Source organism: Sinohyriopsis cumingii, chromosome 1, assembly GCF_028554795.1.
Source record: "Sinohyriopsis cumingii isolate HCF-2022 chromosome 1, ASM2855479v2, whole genome shotgun sequence".
NCBI classification, from domain to species: domain Eukaryota; kingdom Metazoa; phylum Mollusca; class Bivalvia; order Unionida; family Unionidae; genus Sinohyriopsis; species Sinohyriopsis cumingii.
In genome coordinates this window covers 164,647,615-164,667,445 of record NC_142961.1, presented here as the reverse complement: position 1 = coordinate 164,667,445, position 19,831 = coordinate 164,647,615, and the positions used below count along the sequence as shown (strand labels likewise).

The following is a 19,831-nucleotide window of genomic DNA, read 5'->3' as shown; positions in this document are numbered from 1 at the left end:
ACCTTTTACAAAATTCAGTCCAGTCCATAAAATGTCAGGTCATCATTAACCTTTTACAAAATTCAGTCCAGTCCATAAACTGTCAGGACATCATTAACCTTTCGATAAAATTCAGTCCAATCCATAAAATGTCAGGTCATCATTAACCTTTTGATAAAATTTAGTCCAATCCATAAAATGTCAGGTCATCATTAACCTTTTGATAAAATTCAGTCCAATCCATAAAATGTCAGGTCATCATTAACCTTTTGATAAAATTCAGTCCAATCCATAAAATGTCAGGTCATCATTAACCTTTTGATAAAATTCAGTCCAATCCATAAAATGTCAGGTCATCATTAACCTTTTGATAAAGTTCAGTCCAGTCAATAAAATGTCAGGACATCATTAACCTTTTGATAAAATTCAGTCCAGTCAATAAAATGTCAGGTCATCATTAACCTTTTGATAAAATTCAGTCCAGTCCATAAAATATCAGGAGATCATTAACCTTTTTCAAAATTCAGTCCAGTCCATAAACTGTCAGGACATCATTAACCTTTTACAAAATTCAATCCAGTCCATAAAATATCAGGAGATCATTAACCTTTTACAAAATTCAGTCCAGTCCATAAAATGTCAGGTCATCATTAACCTTTTACAAAATTCAGTCCAATCCATGAAATGTCAGGTCATCATTAACCTTTTACAAAATTCAGTCCAGTCCATAAAATGTCAGGTCATCATTAACCTTTTGATAAAATTCAGTCCAATCCATGAAATGTCAGGTCATCATTAACCTTTTACAAAATTCAGTCCAGTCCATAAAATGTCAGGTCATCATTAACCTTTCGATAAAATTCAGTCCAGTCCATAAACTTTCAGGACATCATTCATTCAGTACAATGAATAAAATGTCAGGTCTTCATTAACCTTTTACAAAATTCAGTCCAGTCCATAAAATGTCAGGTCATCATTAACCTTCTAGAAAATTCAGGGGGCCCTGAGTGGCCAAGTGGTCTCAAGCGCTTTCCGTTACGGATCACTGCCATCTCATCTCTGTCTGCATGGGTTCAAGTCTAGGATTCAGCCAATGTGGGTATATGAGAAAGCTTGCCAGTAGCTTTTCGTGGGTCAGTGGTTCTTCCCAGGGTTTTCCCGGGTTCTTCCTCTACCATTAATACTGGCCGCCATGCATAGCCTATCGTGTGCTGAAAAATGGCATTAAACCCCACAACAACAACAACAACAACAACAACAACAACAAAATTCAGTCCAGTCCATAAAATGTCAGGACATATTCATTCAGTCCAGTCCATAAATTGTCAGGTCTTCATTAACCTTTTACAAAATTCAGTCCAGTCCATAAAATGTCAGGTCTTCATTAACCTTTTACAGAATTCAGTCCAGTCCATAAAATGTCAGGTCATCATTAACCTTTTGCAAAATTCAGACCAATCCATAAAATGTCAGGTCATCATTACCCTTTTACAAAATTCAGTCCAGTCCATAAAATGTCATGACATAATTAATTCAGTCCAGTCCATAAAATGTCAGGTCATCATTAACCTTTTGTATAATTCAGACCAATCCATAAAATGTCAGGTCATCATTAATTCAGTACAATGAATAAAATGTCAGGACATCATTAACCTTCTACAAAATTCAGTCCAGTCAATAAAATGTCTGGTCATCATTAACCTTTTGTATAATTCAGACCAATCCATAAAATGTCAGGTCATCATTAATTCAGTACAATGAATAAAATGTCAGGACATATATTCAGTCCAATCCATAAAATGTCAGGTCATCATTAACCTTCTACAAAATTCAGTCCAGTCAATAAAATGTCTGGTCATCATTAACCTTTTGCAAAATTCAGTCCAGTCCATAAACTGTCAGGACATTATTTGAGTGACCAAGGCATTTACGTACATTATTCCTACTAATCATTTATTGTTCTTTTACTTGTACAAAAAACACAAATATTCTTTATTTGGAAAAGCAACAAAAAAAGAAACAAATAAAAGGAACAGTTTTATTCTAACAAATGATGATACAAGCAGGATTCATTATCTGCAGGATGCAGTAACTATTTGACTGCTTTCTCACCACTAATACTTTTACAGCAGGATGCAATAATTATTGTGTGACCCTGCTATGACACAGTAGTTGGGTTCCAGAGAACCTGACATTGATATAGATGAACCATTTTTTTAAGCAACCAGGTAAGTTAGCTGAAGTAAGTGATGCATGTACCAAAAAAAATTGGCCAGGGAGAGCTGGTAATAAAAGCGGGTGCAAAAACACATGCTTTTGATTACATGAAAACAAAACTAGTCTGAAATACACTTGTATATTGACAACTTACATTTGTGTTGCATAGTCCATAATGCGTTAAGTACCATACATGTGTACCAATTATCTGTGAATTCAGGTATAGATCATACGTTATAAAATTCATGTATCAGTCACATCCCTTTTAAAAAAACACAAATAAGACACATATAAGTAGAAGTCCTCATTTGATATATATTCCATTGTCAACAAACACGTGTTGCTCAACAATTCACTATGATATTGTCACCAATAGCACATGGCTATAGTTGTTTGCATGCTACATGTACATGTACTTAAAATGGCCTAGAATTTGGAGACAGCTATCATCTTGCCAAGGCTAGCAAAGGGATGAGACTATTCTTAGGGAAATGAAAACATGAACAAATTAAAATATAACTTGACAGCCAGCTATTTATGGTTTGAAAAGATTTGATTTGCATTTTATGCCACCAATAGTAGCAGTTGTTAGCATGAACATTTTTAAGACCTGCCAACCCTACAGAAAATATTGGGAGAATCCCAAGTTTTTGACCTATTTCCCGATTCCTCATTTATTAAGAAGAGAAAAAATCCGTATTTTTATATATACAAAAACATAACCATTTTCCGTTTCCCTGTTTTTCTGTATCTGGTTTTTCTGTGTCTGGTTTGTTTCTTAGTACTTTACCATATCTGGCTTGATTTCCGCCAATACAAAGAGATTGTCTCAGTGTGGTTCTCTTTATCCGATCCCTTCAGCAGATCTCAGCAACAAAATGGATAACTTTCTCAGCAAGAAGCGAAAAAAAAAGAAGGAAATGAAGTAACTGATGAATTTTCAACAGCCAAGAAAAAGAAATGTGATCAAAAATATAGGAGTGATTGGGAGAAGCAGTTTGCTTTCATTCATCCATCGACTTGCGGGGCCTATCATGCATTCTATCAGTGTTGCTCACAGCATCTCTCAATACAGTGCGGTGGTCTAGATGACATTAATAAACACAGTGCAACAGCCAAGTACAAATGGTGCAAAAAGATATTAGCAGCATAAGGCCACTGACATACATGAAGGAAAAAGTTCCACTACATGATGACTTACTTATTCATGCAAGCATTGCACATGTGTCATTTAAAGACCTGGCTTTTTCTCCAGCCGAAGGGATGCACATGTGTCATTTAAAGACCTGGCTTTTTCTCCAGCCGAAGGGATGCACATGTGTCATTTAAAGACCTGGCTTTTTCTCCAGCCGAAGGGATGCAGATGTGTCATTTAAGGACCTGGCTTTTTCTCCAGCCGAAGGGATGCAGATGTGTCATTTAAGGACCTGGCTTTTTCTCCAGCCGAAGGGATGCAGATGTGTCATTTAAGGACCTGGCTTTTTCTCCAGCCGAAGGGATGCAGATGTGTCATTTAAGGACCTGGCTTTTTCTCCAGCCGAAGGGATGCAGATGTGTCATTTAAGGACCTGGCTTTTTCTCCAGCCGAAGGGATGCAGATGTGTCATTTAAGGACCTGGCTTTTTCTCCAGCCGAAGGGATGCACATGTGTCATTTAAGGACCTGGCTTTTTCTCCAGCCGAAGGGATGCACATGTGTCATTTAAGGACCTGGCTTTTTCTCCAGCCGAAGGGAAGGAATCAACACTGATGATCTGCATAGAGAGTTTCAGCTTTTACCAAATCTATAATTTAGACACAGAATTGAATGTAGAAAGAGAAGATCATCAGTGGTTTGCTCTCAGGAAAAAAAGGATGGATCTGGCCAACTGTTGCTTCCAACCCTTGGGAGAGTAATGCTATCAATAGTTTCAATACCACGCAGTAACAGCAGTGCTGAGATAGCATTCTCAGTGGTCAGAAAAAAACAGAACTTGCCAAAGAGCCAGCCAGTTAGCATAAACCCTGGAAGCTATTCTTGTAAGCAAATTTGGCACCCAGGGACAAATAAATGATGAACTTTTGCAGAAATGCAAATCTGCAACATACAATGGACTAAAATAACAAAAGTGAACATCTTTATCATGATATATACACCTTACTCTTTTACCTCCTGATTTTATACCCCGACTCCTGATTTTTAATGATTATTCAGGGGCAAGTTCCTGATTTTGATTTTTTCAATGTTGGTAGGTCTGATTTTTCCTGCAAAAGAAAACTTTCACAGCACAATAAATACCTTCCAGTCACTTTGGAAAATGCAGCAATTCATCCAATTCCATTGTATTTAAGTTGGGTTCTGACTTCCTTTGATAAAAGGTGCTTTGTTTTTATTGAAGGTTGTAGTTGGCTTGCTTTGATGAAGGTTACATTGTGGTATTGAAATCACCACTAAAGAACAAATTTGGAGGATCAAACAAATGCCCGTTTGTTATTCTGGCGGCAACATCATCAAATAATTGCTGAACATTGATTGGGACTGAATTTTTTTTTCCATTTGCCTATTACAAAATGATCTGTGCTTCAAAAGCAATCAGTTTTCTTTAAAGTTTAGCACACAAAAATTTCTAGGTACATTAAAAAAAATTTAGTTGTTGCAAAGGTTGGTCGATTATAGCTAGTCCAAAAGTATGACTATTTGAGTGGATAAGTAGCATACAGTATTCAGGCCAGATGTCAGCATATAAGAAGATTATCATGCAACAGTGCACTGTTGAGATGGTTTGTCAATATGAACAAAGGTTTTGACTTCTTTCAGGGTGCATTTGAATTTCTCCACTCCTAACCCAAGATTGTATAGACAAGTTGAAACACTGCTCTGGTGGCCTTGTGTTTAGAGTGTCCGCCTCGAATGCGGGAATTCGTGGGTTTGAACCCCAACTGAGTCATACCAAAGACTTAAGAAAATGGTGGTCAGCATTAAGAGGTTAGTGTTAGGACTGGTTGGCCTGGTGTCAGGATAATGTGACTGGCTGGGATATCATGCTACATGTCTGCAGCACAATGCCTCAGTGCTTGACATCACTATAAACTGCCACACAGACATCGTAGCAATATGACTAAAAATCCAAATCACACACATACACACACACACAAGTTGAAACGGCTAACAATATTGTCACACAAAAAATCACCAGATGGTATGTTTTATTGCCAATAAGAAAAGAAAATCACAGTTGGCGACCATGGTGAACCCCAGTGCAATCTCTGAAAAAACTTTTTTTTTTACACATTATTTTTCATACTTTTAAGAGGAAAATATATTTTTTCATGTATGAGAATAATACGTGCATACATAAATTCAGTTGTCTTGACATGATCATTTTGTATTGGAATTCTCAAAATGATAGTAAACTTTTTACACAGTATTTTTTGGTGCTTTAAGAAGATTTTTTTTCGTGTATCATACATATATTTGCATATGAAATTTCAGGAGCCATGCCACAACTATGTTATATCTGAATGTGTTATAGCGGAGCATGCTATAGCTGGGTCACACTATGTTTGACTGCTTTCTTGCCACTAATTAATTACTGCAGATGCAGTAATTATTTGACTGCTTTCCTGCCACAAATACTCTGCTGGAGTAATCAATAACTTAATAATTTACTTTCTTACACATGATTTACCATGTGCATGTATTTGTTTTGTATTTCCTCTGAACAAGATATTAAATGCCAAAGACAGTATTGACTTGACTGATGATCATGATTACTGATAAGTATTACACATCAAAGACAGTATTGTATTGACTGATAATGGTGATTACTGATAAGTAATAAATGCCAAAGAAAATATTGACTTGACGGATAATGGTGATTACTGATAAGTATTACACATCAAAGACAGTATTGTATTGACTGTTAATGGTGATTATTGATAAGTATTACATGTCAAAGACAGTATTGTATTGGCTGATAATGGTGATTACTGATAAATATTACATGTCAGACAAAAGTATTGTATTGACTGATAATGGTGATTACAGATAAGTATTACACATCAGAGACATCTAAATAAACTTTAGTAAAAATTCCAAATTAAATCCAAGGCTGAAAATGTTGATATGTCTGTGATGGCTCATAAAGTGTTGATGTCCCAACAGTCATTTGTTGGATCACAATAATACAATTCAAGAATTAATTCCTTATTTGAAATTTTACTGTAAAATCATCTATTTCAAAGAATGTTATCAGAGCAGTTTTGTATTTTGAGAGGAGAAATAATCTGAATAATTCCAAATCAAATACTGTACACAACAATGAAAACTTGATTCAACGCAGATGTTAAGGCACAAATAACAGACTTTTAGAAAAAATATTAGTTATATAACAAACTAAGATGCAAAACGAAACCATGGATGAGGATCAAACATTTATTGTTCTAGAAAGATCTTAGTTATAATAAGAATGCCCCTCACCGAAATTGCAATAAAACATAAGACAATCATCACATAGTTTAGTTATGAAAAAGTACAATGTCCTTGACTCTGCTTAAGATAATGATCCTCACTCTGAGAAGAAAAAAAAAGTTGTTTACAAAGACTGTTACTGATTTTGGACCAAGTCAGACACTAGATACAATATTTCATTACCCACAGCATATAATGAAATACAAATTTAAAAAAACTAGAAAAACAGTAAGAAATGGCAAATTACATACACATAACAGTTTATAAGTATTGCATGTCCGACAAAGGCAGTATTGTATTGACTGATAATGGTAATAACTAATAAGCATTGCAAAAGTTTTAATGATATTCCTTTCTGGATTTTTCTCAGAGAAGTCACCTGTGCCTGCTATATTTGAAAACATGTTGTTTCAGTCACATTTACATTGACCCAGGACTTTATAAATTTCATTGAAAACATTTGTGAATAATATATTTTTTAATGTTTGATTGAAAAGAAATACAAAATTTAATGCAGGTCTAATTGCTAAAATTGGCTATTGCATGGTCATTGTTGTCAGTCTATATGTTTGTATGTATTGATGTATGCATCTGCCTACCTGTGTACATATGTGGGTATGTGTGTGTTTCTATGTATATCAAGTTTTGTTTTTGTTGTTTGGGTTTGTTTTGCATGGCAATATTATATTTATATGCTTTTCCATAAAAGTTTGAATATGTATATACTGTGTATCTATCTTTCCATCCATCCCTCCATGTTTCAATGTGTTTAGTGATCTATAATTAATTTATCTATAAATCTAAGGAAATTAGATTGACATTTACATCCTAAGGGGGGCCCCGAGTGGCCGAGTAGTCTAAAGCGCTCTCCGTTACGGATCACTGCCATCTCACCTCTGTCTGTGTGGGTTCGAGTCTCAGATTCAGCCAATGTGGGTATGTGAGAAAGCTAGCCAGAAGCTTCTCATGGGTCGGTGGTTCTTCCCGGGGTTTTCCCGGGTTCTTCCTCCACCATTAACACTGGCTGCCATACATAGCCAATCTTGTGCTGATAAATGGCATTAAACCCCACAACAACAACAACAACAACATCCTAAAGAATTTTTCCTCAAAGTCATGTATAGTCAATGTCAGCAAGAAATTTCAACATTTGACAACCAAACATTTGAACGTTTGTAACTTGCAGTCATGTCAGCATGGTGGATGGATGACTAGTATTCATTCTTTTAGGGAAGGTATAATTTGTAAAACTAAAAAAATTGAATGGCATTGAAGATATGTATGAATTTTTCTATTGCACTCCTACCCACCTATAGACCATGTTGCCAACCTTGCCTTATATAATATTGTAATAGAATTTCAAAGGCCTGTGTTTCTCCCAACTTTCATTTGCACAGCCTTCCCATGCAGTACACAGGTCTGTATTTACAAGACGTTGAAAGAATTCAATTTCCAGCATTCCATGACATCATTTACAGGAGTTATGCCCCTTGATTTTGTTGTTTGGCTTTCATCATGATGGGTTTCTGCAGGATAAACATTACTTAGGAGTTTTGGATTTCAACCAAATATACTATACACCTTGATATTGATAATATTTTGATACCTACCATTCCATGACATCTTTTACAGATATGGCTTCTAAAGTGTCCATACGCCTGACTTTGGTTTCTGCATAAATAATTAGCCAAGGATTGTTGGATTTTGAGCATGTTTTGATCTCAGCTTTACATTAATAAAATCTTGATCCAGTTTAATTTCCAGCATTCTATATTATCATTTAGCAGTGTTATGATATTTAAGGGCCATTCCTCCTGAATTTGGCTTTGGTGTCATGACTTTACAAAGTAATGTTTTATTCAACCATATGTGTTGCAGCTTGATATGTGATTTCTAGCTATTAGAGGTGCTATGTGCCCTGAATGCCGATTGGTTCCCATCGTAAGTCCTCCGGTTAATGTCATCCAAGCAATTGTAATGAGCAGCGCCTTTTGCAATCCACCCGTCAGTGATAACTCTTGTTGGTTTTATTAATGTAATACTGTATTTTATTTCCAGGTTAATGTAATTTAATGACATTGATGCAGTGATAACTTCTGTCACTGTAATACTGTATTGTATTTCCAGGTAAATGTAATTTAATGACAGTTATAACCTCTGTCAATGTAATACTGTATTTTATTTCTAGGTTAATGTAATTTAATGACTGATAACCTCTGTCAATGTAATAGTGTGTTGTATTTCCAGGTTAATGTAACTTAATGACAGTGATAACCTCTGTCAATGTAATACTGTATTGTATTTCCAGGTTAATGTAATTTAATGACAGTTATAACCTCTGTCAATGTAATACTGTATTGTATTTCCAGGTTAATGTAATTTAATGACAGTGATAACCTCTGTCAGTGTAATACTATATTGTATTTCCAGGTTAATGTAATTTAATGAACAGTGATAACCTCTGTCAATGTAATACTGGATTGTATTTCCAGGTTAATGTAATTTAATGACAGTCATAATCTCTCTTATTATATTTTCAGGTTAATGTAATTTAATGAAAGTCATAACCTCTGTCAATGTACTAGTGTATTGTATTTCCAGGTTAATGTAATTTAGTGACTGATAACCTCTGTCAATGTAATACAGTATTGTATTTCCAGGTTAATGTAATTTAATGACAGTGATAACATCTCATTATATTTCCAGGTTAATGTAATTTAGTGACTGATAACCTCTGTCAATGTAATACAGTATTGTATTTCCAGGTTAATGTAATTTAATGACAGTGATAACGTCTCATTATATTTCCAGGTTAATGTAATTTAATGACTGATAACCTCTGTCAGTGTAATACTATATTGTATTTCCAGGTTAATGTAATTTAATGAACAGTGATAACCTCTGTCAGTGTAATACTGGATTGTATTTCCAGGTTAATGTAATTTAATGACAGTCATAATCTCTCTTATTATATTTCCAGGTTAATGTAATTTAATGACAGTCATAACGTCTGTCATTGTACTAGTGTATTGTATTTCCAGGTTAATGTAACTTAATGACTGATAACCTCTGTCAATGTAATACAGTATTGTATTTACAGGTTAATGTAATTTAATGACAGTGATAACATCTTATTATATTTCCAGGTTAATGTAATTTAATGACTGATAACCTCTGTCAATGTAATACTGTATTGTATTTCTAGGTTAATGTAATTTAATGACAGTCGTAATCTCTCTTATTATATTTCCAGGTTAATGTAATTTAATGAAAGTCATAACCTCTGTCAGTGTACTAGTGTATTGTATTTTCAGCTTAATATAACCTAATGACTGATAACCTCTGTCAATGTAATAGTGTGTTGTATTTCCAGGTTAATGTAATTTAATGACTGATAACCTCTGTCAATGTAATACTGTATTGTATTTCCAGGTTAATGTAATTTAATGACAGTTATAACCTCTGTTAATGTAATACTGTATTGTATTTCCAGGTTAATGTAATTTAATGACTGATAACCTCTGTCAGTGTAATACTGTATTGTATTTCCAGGTTAATGTAATTTAATGACAGTGATAACCTCTGTCCATTAATCCTTCCATCTATCTATTACCATATCTCCTTCTAAAATGCAGCATGGTCATTCACTAAATTTTCTATTGTCTATATGAAAGTTTGTAACCATAGGCAAGAGATGTATGATTCTTAGCTTTCTCGATTGTTGACCCTGGGTGGGAGTCAGCTGTTAAGTATACAAAAATTTAAATTGCACTGACATTTTCAAATATATTTTGACCAAACTTACATATGCAGTCATAGTAAGAAGACTCATCATGGACATAACAGTCATTGCTCCATTTTCCATGGATAATTTGCTGTGGCAGGGCATTGAAGTCTCTCCAGTTAACATACAGTATAGCCATTATGGCAGCTATTTTGAAGTCTATTGCTACTACTTCTGAATGGATTATCATATTCACTGCTCACTGTTCGTTTCTAATTTCTAGGACAGTCCATATCAGTAAAAACTGTTATCTGCATCCAATATTTGCAATATCTAGTTTTAGTATTTCAAAAAGAAATTGGACTGCTCTGGTGGCATAATGGTTAGAGTGTCTGCCTTGGATGCGGAAGGTTGTGGGTTCGATCCCTGGCCGAGTCATACCAAAGACTTACAAAAATGGTACTAACAGCTGCCTTGCTTGTCGTTCAGCATTAAGAAGTTAGTGTTAGGACTGGTCGGCCTGGTGTCAGGATAATGTGATTGGGTGGTACATTATGCTGCATGTCAGCAACATGATGCCTCAGTGCTGGGCATCACTATAAACTGCCACACTGCAGACATCATAGCGATATGACTGAAAAATTGTTAAAGCTACGTTAAAAAATCCAAATCACACACACACACACACACACACAAAAAGAAATTGAAAAATGGAAAAAGAGGAACTCATGTACACAAGTGTTCAAAGAAAGGTAACTCCAGAATGTACATAATTATTTAGATTATCAAAGACAGTGAACTCCATCACAGCTATTGCTTGGAAACATGGACTTGCATATGCAAGTATGGCACCCATATTACTGAAGAAACTGAATGCTCCGGTGGCCTAGTGGTTAGAGCATCCACCTCAGATGCGGGAGGCTGTGTGTTTGAATCCTGTCCAAGTCATACCAAAGACTTATAAAAATGGTACTAACCGCTGCCCCACTAGGTGATCAGCATTAAGAGGTTAGTGTTAGGACTGGTCAGCCTGGTGTCAGGATAATGTGACTGGGTGGGACATGATGCTACATGTCTGCGGCTCTTCATTACCTTGGCATCAATTATCCATGCTAGTATATACATTGTCAAGACTTTTTACTCTCATTTCCATGGCATAAATACTCCATACCAGTTTGTATATTGCCCAGGTTCTTCACACCCATTACCTTTGGGTCAGTAATCCATAACATTGTGTATATTATCAAGGCTTTTCAATCCCATTACCATGGCATAAATACTCCTTGCTAGTGTGTATGTATATTGTCAGTGCTCTTCACTCCCATTACCTTGGGGTCAGTACTCCATACAAGTGTGTTTATTGTTAAGGCTCTTCACTCCCATTACCTTGAGGTCAATACTCCATACATGTATGTATATTGTCGGTGCTTTTCACTCGAATTACCTTGGCGTGATCTTTGCTTCCATTACCTTGGGGTCAGTACTCCATACCAGTGTGTATATTGTTAAGGCTCTTCACTCCCATTACCTTGGTGTCTATACTCCATACTAGTGTGTAACTGTCAATGCTCCTCACTTCCATTACCTTGGGGTCAGTACTCCATACCAGTGTCTATATTGTCAGTGCTCTTCACTCCCATTACCTTGGTGTCTGTACTCCATATTAGTGTGTAATTGTCAATGCTCAACACTTACATTACCTTGGGGTCAGTACTCCATGCCAGTGTATATTTTCAATGCTCTTCACTCCCATAACTTTGGGGTCAGTACTCCGTACCATTATGTATATTGTCAATGATCTTCAATCCCATTAAATTGGGGTCAGTACTCCATACCAGAATGTATATTGTCAGTACTCTTCACTCGCATTATATTGTGGTCAGTACTCCATACCACTGTGTATATTGTCCAGGCTCTTCACATCCATTACCTTGGGGTCAGTACTCCATACCAGTGTACATATTGTGAGCTACTTCAGATGTACTTCTGTTGATAAGAGGAATGGTGTTTACAAGATAATGCCTTGTTTTATTTATTTATATATATTTGTTGCAGTTGTAATAGCAACTCTAAGAATCCCAGTACAATAAAGGTGGTTATAGCTGGAGGAGATGCTTATGTCAATTCCGTATTGCGACCGTACGTGGAGCAGTTTTCTGCCAAATCCCCTGATTGGCAATCTTACATCAAATTTCTAGTCATTCCTTTTGGTAAGTATTCTACTGTCACTTTTTATGTTCATATCTTTACAAACTTTTCTGTATCTTTATTTTCTTCTCCATGCTCAGTTTGATTTTAAGTGTGTACTAATGGCCACCTTCAAGGGGTCAAAGCCTTTGAACTTGCTGCCCAGCTACTGCATCATGTTCTTTGGATGTACTGTTATAATGGCAACATGCTTGTCAAGGGGGTTGTCAGCCAGGGAATTCTGTCATTGTTAATATCAGCACAGCTGATATGTACATATTGGATAATTTGCATGTTCAGGTACTTAGAAATGGGGTATTCGGTTACTTTTGTAATTATCCAAATAGTTTTAAACTAATTTTCCTATGAAATCCTTTTATGTTTTCAAACCATATGTGCTGTAAAATCTGTATATAAATTTGAAAACTATGGTTGCATGCACAAAGTTTTACACATACCTTCTATAATGTATTTCACTGATAATTACAACATTTCCATTCTTCTGCAGGTGCTAGCTCTATAGGGAAGTACCTTTCCAGTGTAGACAACACATATAACTCCCTTTATAATGATTCTTTGTGGAAAGACACATTTGAAAAGAATGAAACGGGCAAATTAGGTAAGATATTTTAATTTAAGTAGTTAAACTACTTCTATTGATTAATCATCTGTATAGATATAATTTATGGCACAGTAAATATTTACATATTAATGAGAAATTGTTGAAAATAAAAGATGATTAAGTTTTAACTAAGCCTTAATTTTCAAAGATCTAGAGATGTAATATCTATAAAGTTCAATGAGAAAATATTAAAGCTAAGTTTACAGTCTCTAAGAGCCTGCTATCATGACACCAATGCATAAGCAATACATGTAAATAAAAGGAGTGTCTCTTTATGACTATATGGTTGCTGTTGTAATGTGTGCTGTGAATAGTCCTAGTGTCCATGAGTTACAGTCAGCCTACCTGATTTACCTATGTGGGTGTTATAGACCTGATCCAAAACCAAAATTTTACCATAAAAACTGTATGTGGATATTATCATGTACACATTATTGTGGGTTACAGGGTCTCATTTTCACATGGCAAGAAGTAAATGAAAATGCTTGACTCTTTAGTGTTAGGAAATGAATACAATTTCATGATCTGGAATCATCCATTTCTGTGACTGATTAATAATGGAATATATTCTTTTTGTGGTACCTTGCCAGAGTGGAGCTTTTTTTCCAGATACCCAGAAATTTAATTGGTAGAAATGGCACAGAACTGAATTTGACTGAATTGGTTACAGAAAATGTAATTGTAATTGGTATATCGATCATGTCACTAGAAATAACTGAGGTTTGACCAAATCATTTGATCAGAACAGCACTTGCTGGAATGCCATTCCATCCAAAGTTAATACCCATCAATACTGGTACAAACTTGGCTACATTGCTTGTCAGTAAAACAATATATTTTTCTCCAGATATATAAGTTTTACAGCAGTTTTGTTGCATCTTCGATCCACACAATGTGGCTTGTTCCCTCGCATTACAATAGCTTAATTCATGTATGCATTTCTTTTACGTCCTTTTTAATATCAGTAATATATTACATGTCACTGTTCTTTAGCTTACCGTTTGCTCAATGGAGGAACCCTCATAAATACTAGATGCACCTCCTGCTCTAGAAAGTTATTAGAATACATGCATTGACTCCAAATCATAGGCTTGTGCACAACAGTGCCTCAGTATTCTTTTCCAGTTGACACAATGTCATCATTGGAAAATTTTCCCTTGAGGAGTAAAGTTACCTATCTCGATGGCTTAATGCTTTTCATATATCAACTACCATGCATGGTGGAGGGTCAACATGCTGCAGGCCCCAAGAGTGTATTTGAGGCAACAAGCAATCTATGCAACCCATGGAAACATTCCTCCCGCAGGAGTCTCTTAGTTCTGAGGAGGGTTTCCGCCCCCCCAGATCTGAGTTACTGCAACCTCAGAATATGTTCTCCCACAGATGGAGTCTCTTAGTGCTAAGGAGCGTTGTTCCCACAGATATGAGGTCATGCAACCCCAGGAAACGTTCCTCCCACAGATGGAGTCTCTTATTTCTGAGGAGGGTTTTTCCCACAGATTTGAGTTGCCATTTGGTTCAGATGACCTCTCTTCAGTCAGTGGGAACCAGCCATTAGTTGCTGGTCACACTTCTGGTCACCATGTACACACCAGGAACCAGGCACTAGGCAACAGTCATCTAGCACTCATCACTGGGAAAACATTTTAAGAATCTACGTATAGAGTTTGGGATTGGGTCAACATTCCCAAAGACAAACCACTTTCCACACTTCAGAATTGTTCATCCTCAGATACAGAGCCCATACATGCCAACCATTGTGCTTTTGGCATAATCATTATTTTTTTTCACTGAATTATGCCTTATGCGTAAATGTATAAGGATTGCACATTTTCATTATATCCCCTACAAAACAATATCAATTATTTGTTTTCTCATTTTCGTTAAAATCCCATTAATCTCACAGACCATTTTGTAAAAGAAAAGACAGCTTCTACATAACTATGACATAAGAGTATGCTTGTCTGTAGACTTTCATGCCATTTCCTAATGGTATTAATATGTTCTGTTTATAGTAGCTGTCCTATTTTAAAGAAACATGCTGGTTACTACTTTCAAATCTTTGACCTTGGATTCATCGTTATCATTCATGTTTGTTAGAGAACCTATCGATAGTGCACCATAGTCATGGCTATTGGCTTTTGTACAAGAGTACAATAGACTAGCATGTACTTTCCTCACCCTGTTATATTCTGTTTATAGCAGCTGTATGGCTTAGTTAGGAGAAAACAGACTGGTATTCTAATTCTTAATCTTTGCTCTCAGATTCTAATTCAAATTTGTTACAGAACCAGTCTGTAGGTATTTGGCACTAAAAGTCAAGTCAAATATATTCTAGTCGATGTGTGTTAGAGCAAAAATGTTTTTTCATATAATTTCACAGTAGGATTAGAAAAAGACAAAGCTGCCCCACCAAAACAGAATCCTCCAGAGATGAATACATGAATGACCTAATACAGCGTTCCATTCTAAGGCAGCATCACGTCCATTGTAGGCCGTGTGGAAAAATTTTAATATATGGTGCTAAAAGTCATCAAATGGATTCTGGTCGATGTGGTTATTAGAGCAAAAATGTTTTTCAAATAATTTCACAGATGTATCAGAAAAAGACAAAAAAGTGTTTCCTCCAAAGATTCAAAGATGAATACATGAATGACGTAATACAGCATTCAGTTCTAGGACAGCTTCACACCCATTGCAAGCTTTGTAGAAAGGATTTTAATACCGGTAATGGTGGTAAATTTGATGAGGAAAACCTCTTGAAAGCAAAGAAACACCTCAAATTAGCTTGTCTTACTAACTCCAGTATTAAGGTGACTTCTTTTTTACAACAAAACTCAATTGTGGACACAAATGTTATTAATGCAGAGGTGTTATTTACCAAGTTCTTAATAGAACACAGGCTATCCCTAGCAGTAGCAGACTACTTTGTTCAAACGGACGTTTCCTGATTCCAAAATTGCAGAAAATATGTATGTGCAAGAACAAAATCATCTAATATTGTTCAGTGTTTAGCTGAAGATGCTGCACTTCAAATAGCAGAAGCCATGAAACTTGTGCAGTTTAGTATTGCCACAGATGGGAGTAGTGATTATGACATCAACGGTTTTACTTGGTCTGTGTCAGATACTTTGACAACAGAAGGAGCAAAGTCAGTGTTCTCCTTTCATTACCAGAATTAACAGTAGATTCTACTGGAGAAAACATTTTTGATTTGCTTGATAATGCTTTGAAGAAACATGATATAAGTTGGCAGAACTGTAGTGAGTTTTCAGCTGATAATGCATCAATGATGACTGGCATTCATAAAGGAGTTGCATCCTATATTTTGAAAATGTCTCCATCAGTATACATAACAGGTTGTCCCTGTCATTTGATGCACATTGCTGCAGGAAAGGCTGCTGATAAATGAGAAGAATTCCTGAAGTATCAAGTCGGCATTCTACCTGGCAATGTACTACATGCAGACAGAGTTGATGTGCAGTGGCAACTTATTTCCCAGATAAGAGACCTAATCACTGGAAGATATATATTTCCTCTTTGTCAGGTTATGAAAGGAATATTGGTTCTTAATCGTTCTAGTGCTGACTGAGAGAGATTGTTTAGTAATGTTAACAAAAATAAGACTGAATTCAGATCCAGGCTCCCTCTGTAACCCAGTACTTGGTTCTCTACTGGTGTGCAAAACATTCATGGTCTCAGCTGGTACAAAGTGTTTTGAAATGCAACATGTCATTCTGTTGCTTTTTAAAATTAAAAATCGGAGGGGTAAATAAATCATTTTGTACATATACTCATTGAATTTTTAGCATGATATATGTGGATTACTCTTTTCTGTTTGGATTTCTCATTTTGTCCACTGGGATTACACTTTTTCCTCACCAGGGGTTGGCATGTGTGAGAGCCCATTTATGCACTCAAACAGGAAAAGGGATTGGGCTGATGTACCCACCTTTTCCATATTCTCTTATATTCCCTTCAGAATGTGGAGTTCCCCCATGAAAGAAGGAATCATAGTCATCATCCTATAGTGTTATGATGGCCTTTGCCTGGCCCCCTAGCAGTATGGGTGTAGAGGGATGGAGACTGCCAAATGCTGCTTAAGACAAATCATCTCAGTCTCACTATCCATCCAGACATTCCAATGGGGGACCATTTCATTGAATTGGTCCAGCCAACTATGATTTTCAGGGATCATAGTGGCAGAGCTGTTCATCTAAAAGTACATGCCTTTCTATGACAGAGATTTCAGTGAGAAATCTTTCTAACCAGGCCCTTTGGAGTGGTTGGTACTAGTGATAACCGGGCATCTAATGTAGAACCATCTTCCATGCGACTATTCGCTGGGCATACCAGCAGGAAGTCCAGGCAGTGCCAGACTTAACATGTTCACTGTTTGTCCATAAGGAGGAGCTTGTAACATTTTAATAGGGATGGAATTGAGTCTTCATACCACCTGGTATGTCTTCTCCTGAGCTGGAAGTAGACCAGTTGTGCCTCAATGCACAGTGAATGCGACCGAACTCCTTCAAGTCCACCATCCTTTACATCTTACTCAGATCCAGCCATAAAATGGACTGAAGTTTAGCTTTCAAGCTGCTGTCGAAGACATTTATTGGGTGTTGGCTGCTTCAGAATGCCCTCCACCCACTACCATTACTCTAAAAATAATGGTAGCTCTTTACGAGGAGGATGAAATGGACTTAAGGTCACAGATGCCTTCAGTACTCATCTCCCGCCACTTGACAAAAATTAATAACTAGTCTGTTTTATACAGCAGACAAATGTGCTCCATGCCCATCAGAGCTGGTTCGGGATGTCATTGCACCATCATCATTGTTGGATTTGGCCTCATTGACACCATTTAGACTTGTCAGAGACATCCAGCAATAGCCATGCTTGGGATGCACTGGCCAGGATTGCTAAGGTCATTGACCAGGGCTGTCCACAATACCATGGCCAATACTTTGATGGGTTCAGCTAACTTACTCTTAATATGACATGTTGTATGTCTGCAATTCATGTCTCTGAAACATTGTCATACCCTCCCTTTCCAGACTCCCCTCTTAGGATCACTGTTGCTTTGGAGGAAGAGTAGAGGAAATTCAGAGAAAAGCCGTTTAGGAATTGCTCGTCCTCACTTCTTTACCAAACCACTCTACCCCTGCCAGTATGAAGGCATGTTAAGTGGCCTCAGGACAAGGGATCTTCTCAGTCACATGTGTACCACTTTCGATCTCTAGGAAAAAGTTATACAGAGGTGGTAAGAAACGATTGCACTTACCCAGATGACATCCTTCAGAAACAAACGGTAAGTTCTATCCTACTCCAAGGCAGAAATGATCTCTCTGTTGAGATTATCCACGCTTTCTAGTGAACTAGGAAAAGTCAGACCTCTGTCTGTCCCAGAATTTTGTCCATCAGGACATGGAATTTGCAACCAACCGGAATCTGGTGCAACTTCCTCGTGTCTGCTTCATCAGAATCATCAAGCTCATTGAGTCCATTTCCAACAGGACTTATTACAGCGAGAGAGTTTTTGCACCTTCTTGGTTTATGTGATGTGGCACTGGACTTGATCCCACTCTGCCATCTTTTTGTATGCAGACATTGCGAGCACAATGGAGTCCCTTTTCAAAACATCTTGATCAACCACTCATGATCATGCCCAAGATTCAATCATTCCTGCATCAGTGGTGCAACCCAGGTTGGCTGACTATGGGAATCCTGCTGGTGAAGCCCCAAGCATAAATAACAGTAGGTACTGCTGACAGTGCACACGGTTGAGGTGCCATCCTGTTGCTAACCTTAATTACCATCAGCAACACATGTGAGCAGAACAACCTCTACACGTCAACATCCTACAAAGGGTATCATCAATTCCTTTCACTTCTGGAAAGATTGACTCTGAAGTGTAAACAGTCCTCACTAGGTCCTACAACTCTGGTGGTGATTTGTTTTCTCAAACAGGAGGTACCAAATCACCTGACCTGTTTGTTCAGATTTGTCAGTTTCTATGTTGATGCAACAATCTCCATATCAATGTACAAATCAGGCACGTTCTGGCAGGTTCAATGTCTTGGCTGTCAATTTACCAGAAGTCAAGTCCTTCACAGACAGTGGTCTCTCCATCAGTCAGTCATCACTTAGATTTGCACACAATGTCTGATGATATGCCTCTTTGCAATGAGGTGGAATCACAATCCACCCACCTTCATCTTTCCAGTTCCAGACTCAAAAGCTTAGGTAATGAATGCACTGTCAAGCATTTGGGAGGAGTTGTGTGCCTTTGCCTCCCCTCCCATGGTGCTGGGACCAAAAATAATCCAGAAGTTATGAGGCCAGAATGACAAAATGATTTTTATAGCCTCTCAAATGGGACAAATTCAGGGTCACTGATCTACGCATTCTAGTGATAGATATGCCCAGAAAGGGTCTGGCCAACCCACATCTTCTCCCGCAACCATGATCATAAGTGTTCCTTCACTGCCCAGACTGTCCCCTTCTTCTACACGCTCGGCTTGGCAAGAAGGCCCACCACACTGAAGGCTTAAGATGTTTTCAAGGACTGGTACCATTCCAGCAACATTGTCACTCTGCATGCCTCAATCCCTCAACTGGCTAACCTTTTCCTCTGGGTCTTTGAGGAGAAC

At 37.0% G+C, this 19,831-nt stretch overlaps 1 protein-coding gene across 3 annotated transcripts in view; it reads left to right on the top strand.

Moving 5' to 3' along the window:
• The window catches only part of LOC149808301 (phosphofurin acidic cluster sorting protein 2-like), a 198,960-nt gene that overhangs the window by 128,927 nt on the left and 50,202 nt on the right, over positions 1–19,831 (top strand). For all 3 annotated transcript variants that reach the window (XM_089975795.1, XM_089975790.1, XM_089975784.1), the window contains 2 exons: positions 12,425–12,579; positions 13,065–13,175. In XM_089975795.1, the coding sequence (XP_089831921.1) occupies positions 12,425–12,579; positions 13,065–13,175 (266 nt within the window). The remainder of the gene's footprint in view (positions 1–12,424; positions 12,580–13,064; positions 13,176–19,831) is intronic.